Source organism: Enhydra lutris, unplaced genomic scaffold (assembly GCF_002288905.1).
Source record: "Enhydra lutris kenyoni isolate GAN:26980312 unplaced genomic scaffold, ASM228890v2 scaffoldscaffold36, whole genome shotgun sequence".
NCBI lineage: Eukaryota > Metazoa > Chordata > Mammalia > Carnivora > Mustelidae > Enhydra > Enhydra lutris.
The window spans coordinates 18,023,461-18,043,730 of record NW_019154120.1 but is presented as its reverse complement, the minus strand read 5'-3'; the positions used below and the strand labels follow the sequence as shown (position 1 = coordinate 18,043,730).

Below are 20,270 nucleotides of genomic sequence, written 5' to 3'. Positions count from 1 at the left end.
GCTCCCTGCTTGGCCGGAAGCCTGTTTCTCCCTCTCCCACACCCCCTGCTTGTGTTCCCTCTCTCACTCTGTCTCTCTGTGTCAAATAAATAAATAAAACTTTTTAAAAATAAAAATAAAAAACAAAATAAAGAACTGATTTCTTTGAAAAAAAATGTCCTTCATATAAAATGTCCAGACAGAGGAAGGTTGAATTGAAACAAGACAGAATGACCCAACCTTAATTGGGAAAAGGACCAAGTGAAAGTGCGGGGAAAAAAACAATCAGAAGGGAGAAGAAGGGGTACAGAGCAAAAAGGGAGGGACAGAGGGAGTGAGGGAGGAGGAGAGGAAGCCGATCTGTTGTGGGGTGTGCAGGGCAGAGATGGGAATGTAGGGAGAGAGGTTCTAGCACTTACGTCCTCTGTGTGTTTGGGAAGGGCAGGTAGAGGTATTAGAATAATATTTCTGAAAGTCACAAGCAAGGTCATTGGACAGGAATTTTAAGAAATGAGAACCACCAGGGGCGCCTGGCTGGCTCAGTTGGAAAGCACACGGGTTGATCTTGGGGTTGTGGGTTTGAGCCTCACACTGGGTGTAGATGTAGAGATTACTTAAAAATAAAATCTTTTTTTTTTTTTTTTTAAAGCGGGGGTTGGTGCCGGGGTGGCTCATTTGGTTAAGTGTCTGCCTTTGGCTCAGGTCACGATACTGGGGTCCTTGGATCGAGCCCCGCATTGGGCTCTCTGCTCAGTGGGGAGTCTGCTTCTCCCTCTCCCTCTGCCCCTCTCCCTGTTCATGCTTGCGCTCTCAAATAAATAATCGAAAGAAAGAGAGAGAAAGAGAAAGGAAAGAAGGGAGGGAGGGAGGAAGGAAGGGCAGGCCACCAGAGTCCCCTAAAAATATTAGCCACCATGGGAAAAGACTATGAAGAGCCAAGAACACGTCTGGGCTCCCTTGAGGCCTGTATTCCAACAGTAGAAATCTGTAAGGAAGGTGACGTGCAAAAGGCATGATCAGGAGAGGGCCCTGAGCACCAAGATGTGAAAGCGGAGTTGGAAAAAACCAGAGGTGAGAGTTTCCGTCCACTACGTGCTTCCCTGACATTTCTGCAGGCACCCAACCCCATCTTTGTTGCGTCCTGGACCTCACATCGGACAGCACGGCACCAGGCAGCAACGGCAAAGTTCACCTTGAACCTCACTGAGCCGGTTCCCTGCCAACTCATCAGATAGCCACATATGATAGCGACTCCGAGATTGTGCTAGGAAACTGAGAGGTTTGGCGGGAGAAGGAATGAGGAAGAAACACGGTATTCAGGACTTGGGCAGTCAGCTAGAACTCCTTTGCTAACTTGTCGGGCTACTTTGGCTTGAACCCCCTTCAAACGACATCCAGCCTGGACCTGTTACGACAGAGGCCACATTCCTGTCCAGATCAGCAGTGTTTCCATTTTAATTCAGCTCGATTATCCTGATTTTAGTACCTTCTGCTTCAAGGCAGAAAGCACTTAAGCTTAACACTCAACAGCTTGAACTCACAGCCAGAAATCCACAGTAAATTCTGATCGTTCTAAATGTCTGATATGGAAAACCAAAGACGGCAAACAGTCTACATGGGTCGTCGGCCTGCCAGGTTTTGGAGCCCATTGTGGGCAGAGGCCCATTTGGATGCGTGCTCTCCCCCATGAAGAACCTCCCCACATCGGGGAGAGAGGCAGTGTCTGGCCAGAGCAGGAGGAATCATCCCACGAGTGGCATTTCATGCCTGTTGCTCTTTCTACAGGTGAAAACGGTTTGGAAAAAAAAAACCCCGTGGACCAGGGAGCGGAACCCAGCAGGAAAGATGAGGGCAGCAGGGAGTAATCCGAGGGCAGCAGACTTGAGGGGCACTTGGGAGGAAAGATGGGCTAGTGATAGAGATTTGGGGGAAACCAGAGAGAATCAGAGGTTATTCTCACCAAGGCTGTGGTGACAACATCCTGAGAGTCAGGAACCATAACTTAGCGGAAATTTCCATAAATGAGAAACCAAAGCTGTTTAGCTGGAATTCTAGGGACTGTGGAAGAAATATTTTCCACCTGAAGTCTGGGGCCCAAGGAGGAAAGGATCGGCCACAGGAAGAGATCATATTTGCTTACCAGGGTGGGAGAAGCAGCGGAAAATGAAACAGAAAAGCTGCAGGGGAAAAGCCGCATCATAAAAGTTAGTTACACTCTTTTGGCCTCAATGACGGACTGTCTACGGCTATTTTTAAGAGCTCCCGGGAGAGCCGAGTAGGTGTGACAGAGAGCACATGGCACACAGAGCCTGAAACAGTTACTGTCTGGTCCTGGCCCCTGGTCCAGACGCGGCCTTGGAGCTGCCCCCATTCTGGGCAGGGAACACCAGCTGCTGCATGTACGACAGGCCCCTTACAGCAAGCAGAGCCCAAGCCATCTCACGGTCACAACCAACTGAGCAAAAGGTCTGGTAATGCGAAGCTTCCTGGGTGCAGGAACAAGCACATTCTTCCATATGCAACTCCCTTCTGAAAGTAGACGCTAGCCCATGCTTGCCACTTTCCGGGCAGACCTGGTCAGGTCGGTGGAACGGCCCTGTGCTCCGAGGACGACGTGTGCCCGTCCGAGCCCAGCGACCCTTCTCCCAGCCGCATCACCCTCGGAGAAGGAAGAGACCTCCTGGACCATCTAACACGGGCCGGCTGGCCTATGCACCTTTCGCCGCTGCCCCGTGGGGGTGGACACAGACAGGTCCCAGGGTCCCTGTCCCAGCGAGGTCACCTTTTCGGAGGGTCTCCCGGGTTTTCTCAGCTTCTCTGTTGACTCGGTTCTGTTCCGGCTCGACCGCAGGCCCCTGGTCGTCAAGCTCATCTTCGGTTTCATCATCGCTATAGGGAACCACTTCATCATTAGGCTGAGAATCCTCCTCAAAGGTCGTTTCCGAGTCTCTTTCTGAATTCATGCTGCCAGCAAACTGGAGCTACCTGGTTGAAGAGACAGAGAAACCAGAGCAACTTACAACTGATGCCCAGGGTTTGGCTGACTCCAGCCTGCATCCAGTTATAGTGCCCTTTTAATAGAACATTCTCGCAACTCACAGGCAAGTGTGTCTGAATAGCGCCCCCCACAGTTCAAATTAACCTTTCATTAGCAATTCCATGCCTCAGTGAGATTTAACAACAAAAACACAGTTGCAAACTCTTAAAGCAGATACAAACTTTACGGTAGTATTTCAAACTGGGGGGTGGGGGGTCTCTACCTGGCAAAATAAACTAAATCCATAACCAACCTTACAATGAAATGAAACAGACCATAAAATATGAGAGTAGAGCAGGCATCACGAGAGTCAGTCCTGTTTGCTGAAACTGCTTGACATAACCAACACGAAGACACGTTTATTTGCTTTGTGGCCCTCAATGCCATTACATCTCTCACTGCGGGTTGCTGGCAACGTTTGGGAAACCCTGCCCTCGGACACCTAGTTTCTGCTAAGGCTCATACTCTTTTAAGACTTTACTCTGTGACACATTTTGAATACAAGCTCACACTTTACTAAAGGGCTTCGTGGGAGCACTCCCTCACCCTCTCCCTCCCAAACGTCCCCACCCACACCCTGTCTGTCGCCTGTGTGTGTGTGAGCACACCCCTGTGTAAAGTGACTGCAAAAGGGACAAGCACAACCTCAGTTATATTAGAAAAATACTGACACAGAGACCACAGGAGACCTGAAGACAGACATACAGCCTGGCTTTATTTACATTAGCATCGCATGGCCATGTACTGGACATTGTTCATAATAGCAGCTCACATTTACTTAGTAGTAACTGCACGTCAGGCCCGGGTGAAATGCTTTGGGGGCACTGGGTCCTCGAAACTTCCCACGGCACCCCGTTGAAGGTATTGCTGTCATTCCCACTCTAGAGGAAAACACCGAAATTCCTTGAATAACTTGCATGGTAATTATTAAAAATTTGCAGCAAAGGGGCATCTGTCTGGGTCAATTGGTAGAGCATGCAAGTCTTGATCTTGGGGTCATGAGTTCAAGCCTCACACTGGGCATCTAGCTTACTTAAAAAAATTTTTTATGGCAAAAACAACTGCCCTCCTAGGAGAGACCTTCTATCTTGTACTTTCACATTATAGTTTCTTACATGTTTTCATCAAGTCTCAGTTGCCTTGAGTGGAACCACTTGGCTGATTGCATGCTTTGTATCAAATCTAGCATCGTGGACATCTAAATTTGCTGGGTTTTGTCCAGCATTATTTAAAACCGTAAAACCCAGAAGCAACTTGGGTATCCATGGGTTGGTCACTGTGTAGATAAACTGTGATATCCTCCTACTATGGGATAGTATACAATGTAGACCATGATCAGAATATTTTTTTTCTTTTTTTTTTTTTTTAAAGATTTCATTTATTTATTTGACAGAGAGAGATCACAAGCAGGCAGAGAGGCAGGCAGAGAGAGAGGAGGAAGCAGGCTCCCTGCTGAGCAGAGAGCCCGATGCGGGGCTCGATCCCAGGACCCTGAGATCATGACCCGAGCCGAAGGCAGCAGCTTAACCCACTGAGCCACCCAGGCGCCCCCAGAATATTTTTTTTTAAAAGATTTATTTATTAGAGAGCGAGAGAGACTGCATGGGGGCAGAGAGACTGCATGGCAGCGAGAGAGAGAGGGAGAGAGAGTCTCAAACATACTCCGGGCTGATCGCAAAGCCCAACACAGGGCTCGATCCCACAACCCTGAGATGGTGACCTGAGCGGAAACCAACTTAACCAGGCACATCGATGAGAAGAGTTTTTAAATGACATTGCAAAAGTCCAAACATGTTGAGTTAAAAGGGCAAGTTTACAATCCATATGTATAAAATAGTCCCGGTTATCCAGACATTTATTCATTTTCCAAAATGCCAACAACTGCCATGCATCATTTAAGAGAAATGATGTATGCACAGTGCTCGGTTCAGCATTTGGCCTCCCATAAATACTCAATACAGTCCTCACAGTACAGTAAGTGTGCAAATGTGAGGTCACTGTTACTGCCGATTGCTCCAAAATTAGGGAAAAAAATGTTATTTATAATAACAAATGGAATGGTGTGAGAATTTATCCCTTTTAGGCTTTTCCATCTCTCAAAATCTCTTCCAAAATGTACCCACCCCTCACCAGGAGGTAAATTATTAGACTACAATAGGACTATATTTAAGCATAGGCATATTCTATTTTGAAATCTTTTAATTGCAGAGTAAAACATTTTCCCACTTTCCCAGTTTTCTGTGGGCTAGTAAATAACTATTTCTTGGGGTTTTACACATTTCAGTAGCCTTATTTGTGGTTCTGTAATATACTGCCAGCCATGCTTTAGCTGATACTTAAATTTAATGCACTCTCTTTAAAATTCCCAAAGCCGTGGTGCCTGGGTGGCTCAGTGGGTTAAAGCCTCTGCCTTCGGCTCAGGTCATGATCCCAGGGTCCTGGGATTGAGCCCCGCATCGGGCTCTCTGCTCAGCAGGGAGCCTGCCCCCCCCCCTTTCTGCATGCCTCTCTGCCTACTTGTAATCTCTGCCTGTCAAATAAATAAATAAAATCTTAATAAATAAATAAATAAAATAAAATAAAATTCCCAAACCCTTAAATGCAAAACTTGCATCAGCAATGTTTCAGAACTAAAATAATGAAAGTGGTTATCATTTTCTGAGCACTTGCTGTGTGTTAAGCAGGATGGCCTTGTGAGATAGATAATAAGATCCCATCCTACAGATAAGGGCACTGCGGCTCAGTGACTAAGTGGCAGGAGTTAGGAGCTAATCTCTTCGCCATAGGGACATATACAGCATTAACAAGTCTGAAAGCACCATACAGAACACTTTTTCGTTATCGTACATGACTTCAAACGAGCCTCTTTAACCATTTTCGGGGGTCCGGGTCAGTGTATCCTAGAAATGTTCCGTAAGAGATCATTTCCTCATCATGATTACTGGCAAGCGTCTCCATGCTTATTTCCCACATTAAGAATGGATCCAGTCCTTTGAGGTGGAGGGAGCAGCCGAAAAGGAGGAATGGCTTTGACAACCACGAGGATATGATCTGAGTAAGCAAGACGTTGCATAACCAGCCAGCTCAGCGCAGAACATCCACCCCAGGCCAGACTGTGTGGGCTGCTTGGAAAGCAGAGCTCTGAGCTGAGCGGAAGTTCTCTGCAGTTGTGTGTGTGTGTGCGTGTGTGTGTGTGATGCAGGCATACTGGAATCGCTTTGCTCCATCATCTTAGCACTACCAAAGAAAAATTAGGAAGAAATCATTTCTTTGAAAGCCCCAAGTGACATGAGGAGCTTTCTGATTGAAACCATGACACCTGTAAGGCAGGCACTATCTAGAATATGGATTTGGAAACGTTGGAACATCTCTGAACACCCCTGTGGCACACTGCGGCCACATGTGCCCTTACTCAACCTTCACTAAGCACCTGCTCATGCCGACTACCACACCGTCGCTGGAAACAGACCCTCTGGAGACTTCCAGGTTATTCAGGGGTACAGGTGAGTAAACCAAGCATGAGAGCCATGATCTACAGCAAGGTCAGTCATTTCTGCTGAAACACACACCTCCAACCCATTCCCTCGTCTCCAGCCTCATGGCTACCACCCTACTTCAGACCACCATCATCTCTCTCTTGCAGTGCTCCCACACGGGACTTCCATGATCACCGTCCACATGGCCCCCCAGTCATGCCACTCTCCCGTTTAGACCCTTTCTAGGCATTCTGGATAGAGTTGTGCCCCCTTAAAAAATCACAGGTTGAAGCCCTAACCCCCAGTGTGACTGTGTGTGGAGATAGGGCCTTTAAGGAGGTCATTAAGGCTAAACTATTTTGTAAGGGCAGAATACTATTCTGACAGGTCTGGTGTCCTTACAAGACGGGAAAGAGACATCAGAGAGCTCTCCTTCCATGCATGCACACAGGAGAGGCCACAGCAAGATGGTGGCCATCTACAAGCCAAGAAGAGAGGCCTCACCAGAAACCAACAGGACTGGAACCTCGATCCTGGACTTCCAGCTTTCAGAAATGTGAAAAAATAAATGTCTGTGGTTTAAGCCACCCAGCCTGTGGTATTTTGCTAGGGCAGTCCAAGCAGACTGTGGTTTCCCACCATACTTTGAACTAAATCCACATTTTCCCCCAAGTCTGAGAGTTCTGCACAGTTCTGTAACTTCTTTCTTACTAAATAATCCTCGGCCCCATGGCCCCACTTTTAGCTTAAGCCAGTGAAGTCTTTCCTGCTTCAGGCCCTTTGGACATGCTCCTCCTTCTGCCTAAAATGCTCCTCTCCCAGTTCTCGGCATGGCTACTATTTCTCATTCTTTAGCTCTCAACTTCAATATCCACTTCCATGGATGGCGTTGAACAGGTCTCTATCCTCTTCTTTCTGCTACCAGTAACCTCCCTAACACTTAACTCTCTCTTTTGAGAGGAACTTACCACAATTTTTAAATATACATTCACTTTTACTTATCTGTCATCTGTCTCTCCCACTAGACCCACAAGCTGTACAAGAACAGAGTCCCATGTGTGAATACTCAGTGCCAACCACCTAGATGTCACACAAAGATCTGGGGAAAGAAAAAATGAACTTTCAATAAAGCCCTCAAAGCTATCTTTGCCATCTCTCCACAGTTCCTACCTACCACACGGTAGAAGACTTCGAGCTGTCAGTGGATGAAGGAGGAGAGCTTGACAGCAATGAGAAGAGGTTGTACACTGGCAATTCAAGAGTTTCACTATTCAAGGCCACCCAAAACTTATTGCCTAAGATTCTGCTACAGACAGACGAATTAAACCAGCCTGTGGTAAGGTACTGAGGGGGAGCCCTGATCTTGCTTCTCACTATCACCCCAGCACCTGGCAAGAGCCTACTTCTGCCTCTGTCCTGACGGGGCTTGTAGTCCAGATGGGAGTTAGCAAACGACAGCCTCCAGGCAGGGTCAGCTGACCACCTGTTTTTGTAAATCGGGTTTTATTAGAACACATCCTTGTTCATCCCTTGACGTCCGGTCTAGGCTGCTCTTACACCACAGCAGAGCTGGATGGTTACAATGGATGCCATATGGCCTCAGAGTCTAAAATATTTCCTATTCGGCTCTTTACAGGAAAAGTCTGTTGACCCCCAGACTAAAACAAAAGATGAGAGACAGCAGCAATATGTGGTCAATACCAAAGGCCTACAGCTAGAGAAAATGAGTACTGACCTGGGTAAACCAGGCATGCTCTGGGAATATGGAATGAACAACCAGGTGGGCTGGTGGGGAAAATAGCCCCAGCATAGTTGCCCTATTGGTTGGGAATAGTAGCATCTCAGTTGCCGGAAGCTGCGTAACCAGAGGGCACACACACTGGCCCCACCTGTGGGACAACGCACTGTCATCTCCCTCAGCACGTGAGGCACAGTGACCACACCCCCACTGGAGTGTGGCACTTCCCCGTTAATCCAGGAGCCTATTATCATGGCGTCCAAAGTCAACGTGCCTAGATGTTAGCGCAAGTAGGCAAAAGACGTATCAGAATTCTTTTTGAGTCATCAAGGACTTAGCATTCAAGGCCATTTCTGGTCACATGATCTTCGGAAATACTCTTACCCAGCTCCGCTTCAGCTGAGCAGCGCCGTTTCTTTGAAAGAATATGGGCCTGGATTGAAATCCCAGCTCTTCTACTCACCAATGTATAACTTGGGTGGGTTACTTAACATTTTGAAAGCTTAGCTGTCCCATCTGTTAAAAAAAGAGAAAGGGGCAGGGGGAGAGTGACCCTTCAAATACAGTACGGATTTGCTTAGTTACCTCATGGTGTTAAAAACTCTTATGACAACCCAGAGGGAGTAGATACAAGGTATAAGCTAGTTTCCACTGGGTTCTTTTCAGAGTCCTTAAGAGAGAGGAATTTGCAAAACAAGACTCAAAGACTACACCCGCCACAATGGACAGGGCCTCAGCAACACCCCCCCCACTCCCCCACCCCCTCTACCTGCGCTCCCACCCAAGGAAGGGGCCTTGAGACCCACACAGCTCAGAGCCTGCAGCCCTACGGGAGACGTTACTCCCTTACCTGAGTTTAAAGTTCAGTACAGTGTGTGGGCTGTTTCCTACCTTACCACCTCCATGAGAGCAAGACCCCAGGATGGGCTCCGCCTTCCAGCAACCATCCTCCTCTCTCCCTGTTCTGTCCCTGACCAGACTTTTCTGCAGTCCTGCCTAAAAAACAGTGCCAGGTGGAGGGAACGGGGAGAAGTAGGAACCAATTGGAATAATTTATTTATACCAGAGCTTGATTTGGGTCTTTTCCAGCTCTTAATAAAGGGGTGCTTCGTTTTCCATCCTGCCTTCCATCATGTTCAGCCCTCTTGGTCATAAACCCCCCTAAGACAAGAGGCATGAAGGACAGAGTTTCCAAACATGTACCCTTACACCCATCATTTGTCACCTAATATACTTAGCTACCAACTACATGCAAGTGAATGAATGAATGATATCCTTCTTCCTTTGTAGCGGAGGCACTGAAGAAGAGAGGAAAAGGGGAACCCAGGCCAAAAGAATGGTCTTTCCACTTTGCGATAAAAAAGCCCGAAGTCCGCAATAACGAAAGCACAGGCTTTTCCTGCCATCACAAGGTTTCTAGATTTCAGTGAAGGCAAAGGAGGGACAAAAAGCTGAGTTTTGTCATGGCCAGGGTAGGATCTGTGTGCGAACACAAAGGGAACCTCAGAGGCTGGGGAAGGCCGAGAGGCCCCAGTCAATGACAGCTTTGTTGCCGCACTTGATTCATGTCCAGCTTAGAAAGGAAGAGTCATGAAATTCATTTTTGTTCATTCTACACCATCTGTTTTTATGGTTCTTCAAGCCTTCCTCAAGAAAGGGTATTTTTAACATGTGTTTTTCCTCCTTTCCTCTCCTATTACTGTTATTATTGTAATTAAAGATAATGCAAAGTAGCATAACATGACATAATAAATCTGCGCACTGCACTTCCATGTGTCCTATACTATGTGTTTTTGTATTATATGTTCTCTACTATATAGAATAAATTACAACTCTGGCAGGCAGAATCCATGAGCCTCCAATGATGCCACCACCTGCTGTTCCTGCTCCTGTGTAACCCCCTCCCCGTGACAGTGGGCTGGACATAAGACCTTGCTTGTAACCAACTTGCTATGACACAACTAATGGGATGGTTCATCCATGATTAGGTTACAGGAGATGACGACTCCCTGCCAGCCAGCCAGCTCCCTCCCCTTCCTGGCTTTCATGAAGCAGCTGCCCTATGGAGGGGCTCACATAGCAAGAAACTCAGTGCCTGTCCAGCCAATAGCCAACAAGGAACTGGGGTCTTCAGACCAACAACCCTCAAGGAAATGAATTTTCCGTATGTACGGCATGGTGACTACAGCTACCAATACATGTTGTATGTTTGAAAGTTACTCAGAGAGTAACTTTTTTTTTAAATATTTTATTTATTTATTTGACAGAGATCACAAGTAGGCAGAGAGGCAGACAGAGAGAGAGAGAGAGAAGCAGGCTCTTGGCTGAGCAGAGAGCCCGATGCGGGACTCGATCCAAGGACCCTGAGATCACGACCTGAGCCGAAGGCAGCGGCTTAACCCACTGAGCCACCCAGGCGCCCCAGAGAGTAACTTTCTTAAGATCAGAGAGTAGATCTTAAAAGTTATCACCAGAAAAAAAATTGTAAGTATGTAATGGTGATGAATGTTCACTAAGCTTAACACTGGTGATCATTTTACTATATACGCATATATCAAATCATTATGCTGTACACCTTAAACTACATGTTATATGTCACCTATAACTTAAACTACACGTTATATATACACCTATAACTACAATGTTATATGTCAGTTATAGCTCAACAAAACTGCAAAAAAAATTTTTAAGGTGAGGGGGAAGTAAATAAATTTTGCCAACAACCGCAGGAACTTGGAAGTGGCTTATCCTTCTTCAGTTCACCCTTCAGATGAGACCACCCCCACCCCCAGCCTGGCTGATGCCTTCACTGCAGCCTCGTGAGACCCCAGAACAGAGGACACCGTCAAGTGGTACTGGATTCTCCATGCAGAAAAACTGGGAACTAACAAGCGTGTGCTGCTGTAAGCTGCTAAATTTTGGAGTCATTTGCAATGACAGAGAACTCATACATGTATCATGAATCACGAATAATCAGGATTCTGGGGTAAGGCTATATCTAAGTTATTCTGAAGAAGAGCCCAACCTAAGAGGCAGCAGAAATCTTCTCTGTAATGCCAGTTAGTCCAGACACTGGCCACACCCCTCTTGGAATCTGTCCAACACTCTGCAGAGTAAAAGCCAACAAGCTCGATGACAGTTGTAATTAGACAAACTCATGAAGCAATAGTAATAAAACATATCTAAGATCTAGATTAAATTTAAACTTTATATAGATATTGAAACATGACTCTACTGTCCCTGGGACAAAGAGGGTTATATTTTTTATTTCCTCCTAAACCGAAACCTAGAAAGCCTAGAAGCCTGGGATAACTCCCGTAAAACTAAGGGACCACAGATGTCACCATTGTGGGGACAATCAGCCAAGACCTTTCCTCAGGACAGAAAAGTCTTCTGTGGGGCCACAGCTTCATCCTCCACTTCCCTCAAAGTCCACCGTGGAGCCCTGTGCCACAAAGGAAGCAGACGACCGTGTGGTACCACACGACTCTGCAGGCTACCGTTGAAAAGGTGCAGGGAAACCTCAGAACTGGGACCTCTAAAAGAAGGGCAGTTTTCTCATTTTCCTGGTGAAACGTAGAGGATTTCTTAGTGATATTGTCCCAACTCTGTCATGAGCTCACTAACATCCTCCAGCAAGGATGAGGACTTCTTAATAATACGAGGCGTCCCCTTACAGATCATTAAGTATCTTTCACATTTCTCGGCTCTAACAATCATCGTGGACTCATTCTGAGATGTGTGGCCGTGCATTATGGTTGCCATTTTACCAAAGAGAAGACAGAGATGGTGAAGGCCCAGGTTATTCAGCTCAGTAACGTCAGATTAGATTGAGGCCCTCTGATGGCACAACCAAGTCTGTGCTACATTGTTTGTGCGGTACAGTTAATACATGTGGATTTGGACTGGAATTCAAGTTCTGTCCCAGAAGCACCTGAGCCTATTCCCCGCCTTTGAGCTCCCACTGCTTTCTCCTGCCACATATCAACTGAGAGCATCATCAGTCACAAGAAAAACCTAAGCAAAAGAAAATGGGGCAACTGACAAGAAAAATAAAGCAAACTTTGTGGTCTACAGACTGACCTATACCAGCAAGTAGGGAAATTTTATATGCTCCCCAGCTTGTATCACATAGGAGAGCATTTAAATCAGTAATGATTTCCTTGGTGTTTTGAGCTGAGGATCGGAGAATCACAGAGGAGAGTGAGCACTCAGGGTGGGTGGGGAGAGATTTTCAGGAATGAGGAATAGCTGGGTGAAGACCGGGCAACGGGCAAGCATGAGGCACCCACCTACCTGAAAGATTCAGGGTGCAGGAGGGGAGCTGGGGAAGGGCTGCTTGGAGTCCTCTGCCCCTACCCTGGAGGGCTTGGCCAGGCTCTCTTCCAGGAGTGGAAGGAACCACTGAAGGTGTTTGCAAGGAAAGGAACATGATCCGCACGGTGCTCCAGCAAGATTAATCCGATAGAGGAGGGAGTGTGGGTGGCCCGGAAGGTGAGAGCCAGACAAGGAGACCGCCCAGAGGTCACGCCGGCCACCAAGCCATCGGCTGTTCTGGCTTTGTCATCTGTAAAACCAGGCAGTTTGGGTCCTATTACCTCCACAGTCACAGTCAGAAACAACTCTTGTGTGAATGCAGCTGAAGCAAGGAGGAATACAGGCCTGGATCAGGGTGGTGGCAACCAGAAAAATGTGTTCAAAATTAAGACCGGGTGGGGCTGCCCTTCTTTTGTCTGGAAAACTAAAGGAAAAAGTAAACAAAAGACTAGCACTGGTTCCCATAGGATAATAATGCCGGAATTCCCCAAATGTTTACTTTAGAGACTCAGCCTCAATCCACAATGTATTTTTATAATAAATAATGAAAGTTAGGAAAAAAAAGCATTGTTTGTACAGTCACACTTCATTCTCACTTGGTAGGGACAATGGCCTTATTTTTACTTCATTACTATTGCCTCTATAATTAGGTTTTTAAATTATATTCGTGCTTAAATAATATAAAACCATAGGGACTGTACAACTGATAGCTGCCTGAAGGCAAAACCTCCAAGGTGAAATAAGAAATAAATCTGTCAAGTTAAATTAATCTGAATGCTTGAAGAGTCACCAACCTATGGGTACGTGGCCGCATTTAATGTAAAGACAACACCACGGGGTGCCTGGGTGGCTCAGTCGGCTGAGCATCCAACTCTTGATCTCAGTTCAGGTCTCAATCTCAGGGTCTTGAGTTCAAGCTCCACACTGGGCCCCATGCTGGGCATGGAGCCTACTTAAAAAAAAAAAAAAGAAAGTTGGGGTGCCTGGGTGGCTCAGTGAGTTAAGCCTCTACCTTCAACTCAGGTCATGATCTCAGGGTCCTGGGATCGAGCCCCACATCGGGCTCTCTGCTCAGCAGGGAGCCTGTTCCTCTCCACCCCTCACTCTGCCTACTTGTGATCTCTCTCTCTCTGTCAAATAAATAAATAAAATCTAAAAAAAAAAAAAAGAAGAAAGAAAAAGAAAAATAAAGTTAAGACTACACTACAGAAAGACGTAAGAATTGGCATAATTTTCCAGAACTAAACATGAACCTTAAATATGCAGAAAGACAGCTTACATTCCCCCAGAGTCAGTAAGACCACTGTTTGAATGGAAAGGGAAGTAGAAGGGTCAAATGTGTAAGTAACTGGAATAATAAACATACAGGGAAAATATGAATAAGATGAATAATCAAAGAAAGGTACAAAGAGGAAAATCAAGACACTATTTCATGCCTTATTAGGTTAACAATATTCAATTACTGCATCTCGTGCTGGCTGGGATATAGCTGAATGAATGAATGCTCTCTCTCTCTCTCTCTCTCTCACACACACACACACACACACACACACACACACACACACACACGGGCACACATGCAGCGCTGCTGCCACCATTGAAACTGGTCCATTCCTTATGTATAAAAACAATATAGCAGGGGCACCTGGGTGGCTCAGTGGGTTAAGCCGCTGCCTTCGGCTCGGGTCATGATCTCAGGGTCCTTGGATCGAGTCCCGCATCGGGCTCTCTGCTCAGCAGGGAGCCTGCTTCCCTTCCTCTCTCTCTGCCTGCCTCTCTGCCTACTGGTGATCTCTGTTTGTCAAATAAATAAATAAAATCTTTAAAAAAAAAAAAATATAGCAACACTTTAAGCGCCAAGAACACTACAGGTATTTTTAACATTTGACCCAATGATCTCATTTCTAGAAACTCTTCCAATATAAACCAACAAGTAAAATAACGATTCACACAAAACTTTTGGTGGTCATGATTAGCTATAAAAAGTGCAGGAACAGAAACCACCTGGGAGTCCAACAGGATAATGGTTTTATAAATCATGATTTTAGGGCGGCCGTTAGAAACAACAGCCACAGAAACACAGGAAATGTTTTCCATACAACTTTAAAAGGGGGGAAGGTCAGAAATCAGAACTGGGTCCTGTTACTGCAGTTTTGCAAGTCATACACGTGTTTTAGAAAAGAATTTTTGCTCTCAAAGAAGAGACTTACTGTGTGTTTCTCTTTCCAAAAGGATCAGCGATTGGTAACACCTACCTACCCCTTGCAGCCAAAGACTACCAAGCTGGCAGTTATGTGTTGGGCTCATTTCATAAAATCCTCACAATATGCCCCAAAACAAAGTATCACCCTTATTTTGAAGGTTAGGGGACCCTCCAGGGTCATACAGTGAGGTTTCAACCAGATCTGTCTGCCCCCAGATTTCTTCAGATTTGTCACAGGGGGAGAAAAATTGCATCAGGGTGGACTCTACCCACCCACACTTTCGATCATTCTTTGTCTTTGCAGATGACTACAAAACCAAAGACAGCAGCCTGAGAGCCGGCTCGTGTCATCCACAGGCGGCGGCTGGGCTCAGAGAAGGGATGGCTTGCATGTCAGGGCAAGACAGATGAAACCTGCCACATGGACTCCTTCCTATCATAGTACCTTACAGCACATTCGTAAACGTAAGATCTAAGAGTCTCCTAACGATCATGAGATGCCATGAAATCTAGTCTGTTTCTGTCCCCTTCCTCTAAGAGCCCTTTACTGACCTATACTATGTGTAGATGGAGACTCCAAACCAGTGACCTTCATGCACTAAGGTCAACAGATCTCAGGAGCCCTGGGCACAGGTCCAGTGACAGAGTGATTTACAAAGTTCGTTCCTCACCCCTTGTAATCTGTATCCTAAAGGTCTGTGAACCTTTTCATGTTTTCCACTGAAAACCCGAACCCTCTGAAGACACCCTTTTCATATGTAAATATGTTTTAAATTTTCCAAGTGTTCATATGAAATATGTGCCAAGGCTTAAATGGACACGATGTATGACTGACACATCAAGTATGATGGAGGCAACTACCGGATTATTTTCCTAGACACTGGCATAGTTTCATGAGTATCTGTGACTGGCGAACAGAACCTTACTTCTCACTCCATTTAAAAGTTACCACCTTCACAAATTCCAGGTCCCAGAAGTCTAAGGGGCAAGGCCACATCTTCTATTAAATCACCGTCTCCTCTGCTGTATTTAAAGTCAGCTTAGGGGCGCCTGGGTGGCTCAGAGGGTTAAAGCCTCTGCCTTCGGCTCAGGTCATGGTCCCAGGGTCCTGGGATCGAGCCCTACATCGGGCTCTTTCCTTGGTGGGGAGCCTGCTTCCTCCTCTCTCTCTGCCTGCCTCTCTGCCTACTTGTGATCTCTCTCTGTCCAATAAATGGATAAAATCTTTAAAAAAAAAAAAAAAAAAAAAGTCAGCTTAGAGGACTCAACTGAGATTACAAACTCTTCCCAGACAGCTGAATTCACGCCAGAAGTTCAGGACCAAGACTATCCTGCAAACACGTGGTTAAGATTTCCTTCGGAAACACGTTTGGGCGTATACCACCTCCAGAGTTTCCTACAGGGAGGGGACAATCCTAATGGCCTGTTCTGGCTTTCAGATTTTGGACTGGTCAGTCAACAGGACCGTCTATGTTTCTCCATATCGAATTGTTCTAAGAACTTACTACAACGTTTAAAAAAGTAAGCTTCTGAAGCTCCCAGGGTTTTCATGGGATGCTGTTGGTGAGTGTTTCCAAGAGAACAGACCACACATCCTATGGATTAGGCCCAGAGCTAAGTGCTTGATATACGTTCTAACATCATTTGCTGAGGGTCAAATGATCATTCCCATTTTGCAGGTGAGGAAACAGACACTGAGAGATCAAGTTCTTTGCCCAAGCACATGTAGGTGGTAACTGGGATAAAATTCTTTGTCAGGGGCACCTGGGTGGCTCAGTGGGTTAAAGCCTCTGCCTTCAGCTCAGGTCATGATCCCAGAGTCCTGGGATCGAGCCCCGCATCGGGCTCTCTGCTCAGCAGGGAGCCTGCTTCCTCCTATCTCTCTGCCTGCTTCTCTGCCTACTTGTGATCTCTATCTGTCAAATAAATAAATAAAAATCTTTAAAAAAAAAAAAATTCTTTGTCAATAGTGTGGGCTCAGTCACAACACTCAGTGCCTTAATTGTACCTATTATCTCCGGGGCACAAACTGGAGAAGAGATAGTTCCTCTGATCTGCAGAAACAACTAAGAGATACAGTTAAATCTCTGTTGGAGCTGGAATGGGTGGGTACCCAGCCACCTTGACGTCATCCTCTGATTGCGACACTCAGGGTGGAAACTGAAAAGGGGGAGGGGCATAAAATGGAGGCACCCCTAGCAAGGGTGTGTTCACCCGTGTAGGAGAATTTCTCCACTACTATCTAGAACCCAGGTCTCTGACTTTGTAGGGAATACCTTTTGCCCTCTGTTCACATGAAGAGAAGCAGTCTTTAGGGCTGGTTTTCTCCTGGCCCATCTTCTGCTCGTTCCCCACATGCACGGTTAGGTGGTTTTCCAGAGATGCCCCGTGGCTCTCCTCCTTAGCACAGCTCCTAGGGCAGCAGAAACCAGCAGTTCAGCTGCCATCTCTTTTAAATCTGACTATGGAATATGGCAGAATTTTTATTTAAAGAACTATGGTTTTCAAAAAAAAAGAAAAGAAAAAGAAACATATGATGACTGGTGCTTAGCCCATTCTCCCAAAGAGCTAAGAATGAGAGACCGTGTGTGGGATATTGTGATCTATAATAAAAAATATGTATTTGATCTTCTTCCTGTTCTTGGCACAGAGCTTCCCAAGCCCCTGGAATTTCCCAAGTGGTGAAAGTGATGAAGTTCTTTTGTTATGTTAGCGAGGTGACTTCTGGAAAGCACCTAAATAAGCTAAGGATGAGAGGAAGGGGAAAGGGGCTGGAGATTGAGTTCAGTCACCAATGGCCAGTGATTTCATCAGTCATGCCAATGGAATGAAGTCTCCATAAAAACCCAAAAGGAGAAGGTTTGGAGTTTCGGGGTTGGGGAACACATGAAGATTCCGACAAGTGATTTGCCTGGAGGAGGAGGCACACGTTGCCCTGTGCCTCTCTTCCATCTGGCTGTTCGAGTCGGATCCTTCTGTAATAAGCCAGTGATCTCGTAGGGAAACTGAGTTATCTGACCTGCTCTAGCGAATGAATTAAACTGCAAAAGGGGGTTGTCAGAACCTCCAATTTCCAGCCTGCCTGTCGTAAGCATCAGGTGATAATCGAGAGTGGCAGGTGGCATGTGAGGTCAGGGGGTAGGACGGAGCCCTGAGCCTGTGGGATCTGATGCTATCTCCAGGGAGATAGTGTCCGCTCAGTGCTGAGGTGTACGACACCCAGCTGATGTCAGATCCTTGCTTGGTGGTGTGGAAAAACCACACACAATAGGGATTGGGTGCAGAATCCTTAATGCAAGCCGTCCAAATTCCCACAGCCAGTGGGGGCCAGGCTGTCACTGCAGGGACCCACCAGGAGGGGAGGAGGCGTTCACTGGCTCAGCTTACAGGTAATAAGAAATTACATTCCCCGTAGAAGGTTCAAAAAACGGTAGCAAAACCAACCAAAAAGTCATAATTGTTATTACTCTGTTATTACCATGAATGGGTAATGTCCATGATAAAATATGCCTCCTCTCAAAAATCTTTTTGCTGTAGTAACCACTCGGTTTTGTTTTACTGCTCTGTTTTGATAACATACAAGCATCAAAAAAAAAAAAAAAGCACTTTAGAAAATGATTTATCCTATGATAAACACTGGATTCTACAGAAGCTAATTCTGAGTACTGCTGGTTACACAGTATCCCCCACCCCCTTGCAAAGAATGTTTAAGTCAAATACTGCTCCCTGTGTCTACAAATTCAGAACTTACCCCCCCAACATGACTGCGTACCCAAAAGGGAAAGTTGTGGCTAGTTTCTGTTAACACATTACACAATTAAGACATAAATGACCATATTTCCTTTTCTCTCTTCTAATTACCCAAAGGTAAAACATGCTATTTTTTTGCTACTTAACTAGATTATAAAAATTATTTGCAGGAAATACCCGGAAGAAACAGGTATTTAATGCAAATAAGGAGAGCCTGCTCAGATAGGGATGACTAATGCCGGCCCTATACAAACACATATTCTGATTTGCATTTTAAGAGAAAACAGTAAAAAAAAAAAAAAGAGAGAGAGAGAGAGAGAGAAAACATAAGCCCAAAGAAGTTTCTAACATTGATTAAAATATCGAAACCTTTTGAGGTTTTTTTGTTGTTGTTGTTGTTTTACCTTTTGAGGTTTTAAAGTACCAATGAAATAGGCTTTCTACTCCATCTCCTAAAAAACATGACCCCAGGAAAAAATGCCAATTCATTCCAGAACTTTTTTCTTCCAGTGGTATTTTCCCTTCTTCATCAACGTTTGCTTCCCTTTAAAAACTTGGTACCTTTTAGGAGCTTTAGCCCGGTGGTGGGGGCTTGGATTTGAGTTAGTGACACTTACCCCATTACCAACCCCTACTCCCAAAGCCATGTAATAAAGGGAGAACTTTTGTTTAAACTCTGAAGTGAAATAAAATGAAAAAACCACCAGCCCAAATGCATTTGAATATTTTTGCTCTTCTATATGCCCCACCCCCCACTTTCTCTAGAGACCCAGACTTCAACCCACATCTCTTGAAAGGACTTTCTTGAATGTGACTGGACTCATGACACAGAAAATTTACGTCTTCAACCCTACTGTTATCGCCATACTATTTATAACTTTTATCATACTATTACTAATGTTTATATACTTTTGTAATATTTAACATGTGATTTAGGTGAAGGCATTACTGTAGAACTCTTGAGTCGAATCAGGAAGATCATTTCTTTATTTAGGAAACAGCTCACTGTAATTGTTCTTTGTAGGTCTAGGGAAGAAGCAGGCTCTGGCTGTGTTCAGAGGACTCTCCAGTCTGCCTCCCACTCCACCTCTATTCCCAAGAATTCTCTGTTCCCTCAGCTGCCCATCATAATCCAATGTTAGGGATACAGCCCCAAACGGAGCAAATCTGACTGCCCTAAACTTTGATATTTCAGCAAAAACAATCCTCCTGACTTCCCAAAGTTCTTTAAGAAAGAAAACAAATTAAAAGAAGAATAAAGAAACCATCATTGGGAATAGAATGAGGGGTTTAAGTAATCCATAAATCATCACAACCAAGTCAGGAATAAATATATATGTACAGTGCATAACCCAAGAAAAAACTACTTACAAACCTTAAAATACCACATAGATTTGAACTGCAAATATCTGGAACTAATTAAAATCTTTTCAAAGCATGTTTTAAAAGCACTCTGAAAAAATTGTGCTCTGGGCTGACCTAAGGCCATCCCTCCATATTTCATAGTTGTGATACAGGCTTTATCACTGTACAATCAGTGAAAAGCCAAACCACACTCAAGACCCCAGGCTGGGTTTTTTGGCCATAAAAGAGGCCATCTATGAGCCCTCCTCAGCCAGACCCACCTAGCAGCTCTGTTCCTGGGCTCATTATTGGTTAACACCCCAACCCGAACTCAGAGGCTACACTCTCCCTTTTCCTCCTTCACCTTAGAGCTCTGGCTATGAAGAATTCGTCATCTTGGCTTTCCAAAGTCCAAACCCCAGGCAC

At 45.5% G+C, this 20,270-nt stretch overlaps 1 protein-coding gene across 1 annotated transcript in view; it reads right to left on the bottom strand.

Annotated features, from left to right (window-relative positions):
• The window catches only part of LOC111154233 (ATPase phospholipid transporting 8B1), a 121,620-nt gene that overhangs the window by 60,876 nt on the left and 40,474 nt on the right, over window positions 1–20,270 (bottom strand). Inside the window, exon 2 of the mRNA XM_022513713.1 lies at window positions 2,762–2,964. Coding sequence (XP_022369421.1) covers window positions 2,762–2,942 — 181 coding nt within the window. The 5' untranslated portion in view covers window positions 2,943–2,964. The remainder of the gene's footprint in view (window positions 1–2,761; window positions 2,965–20,270) is intronic.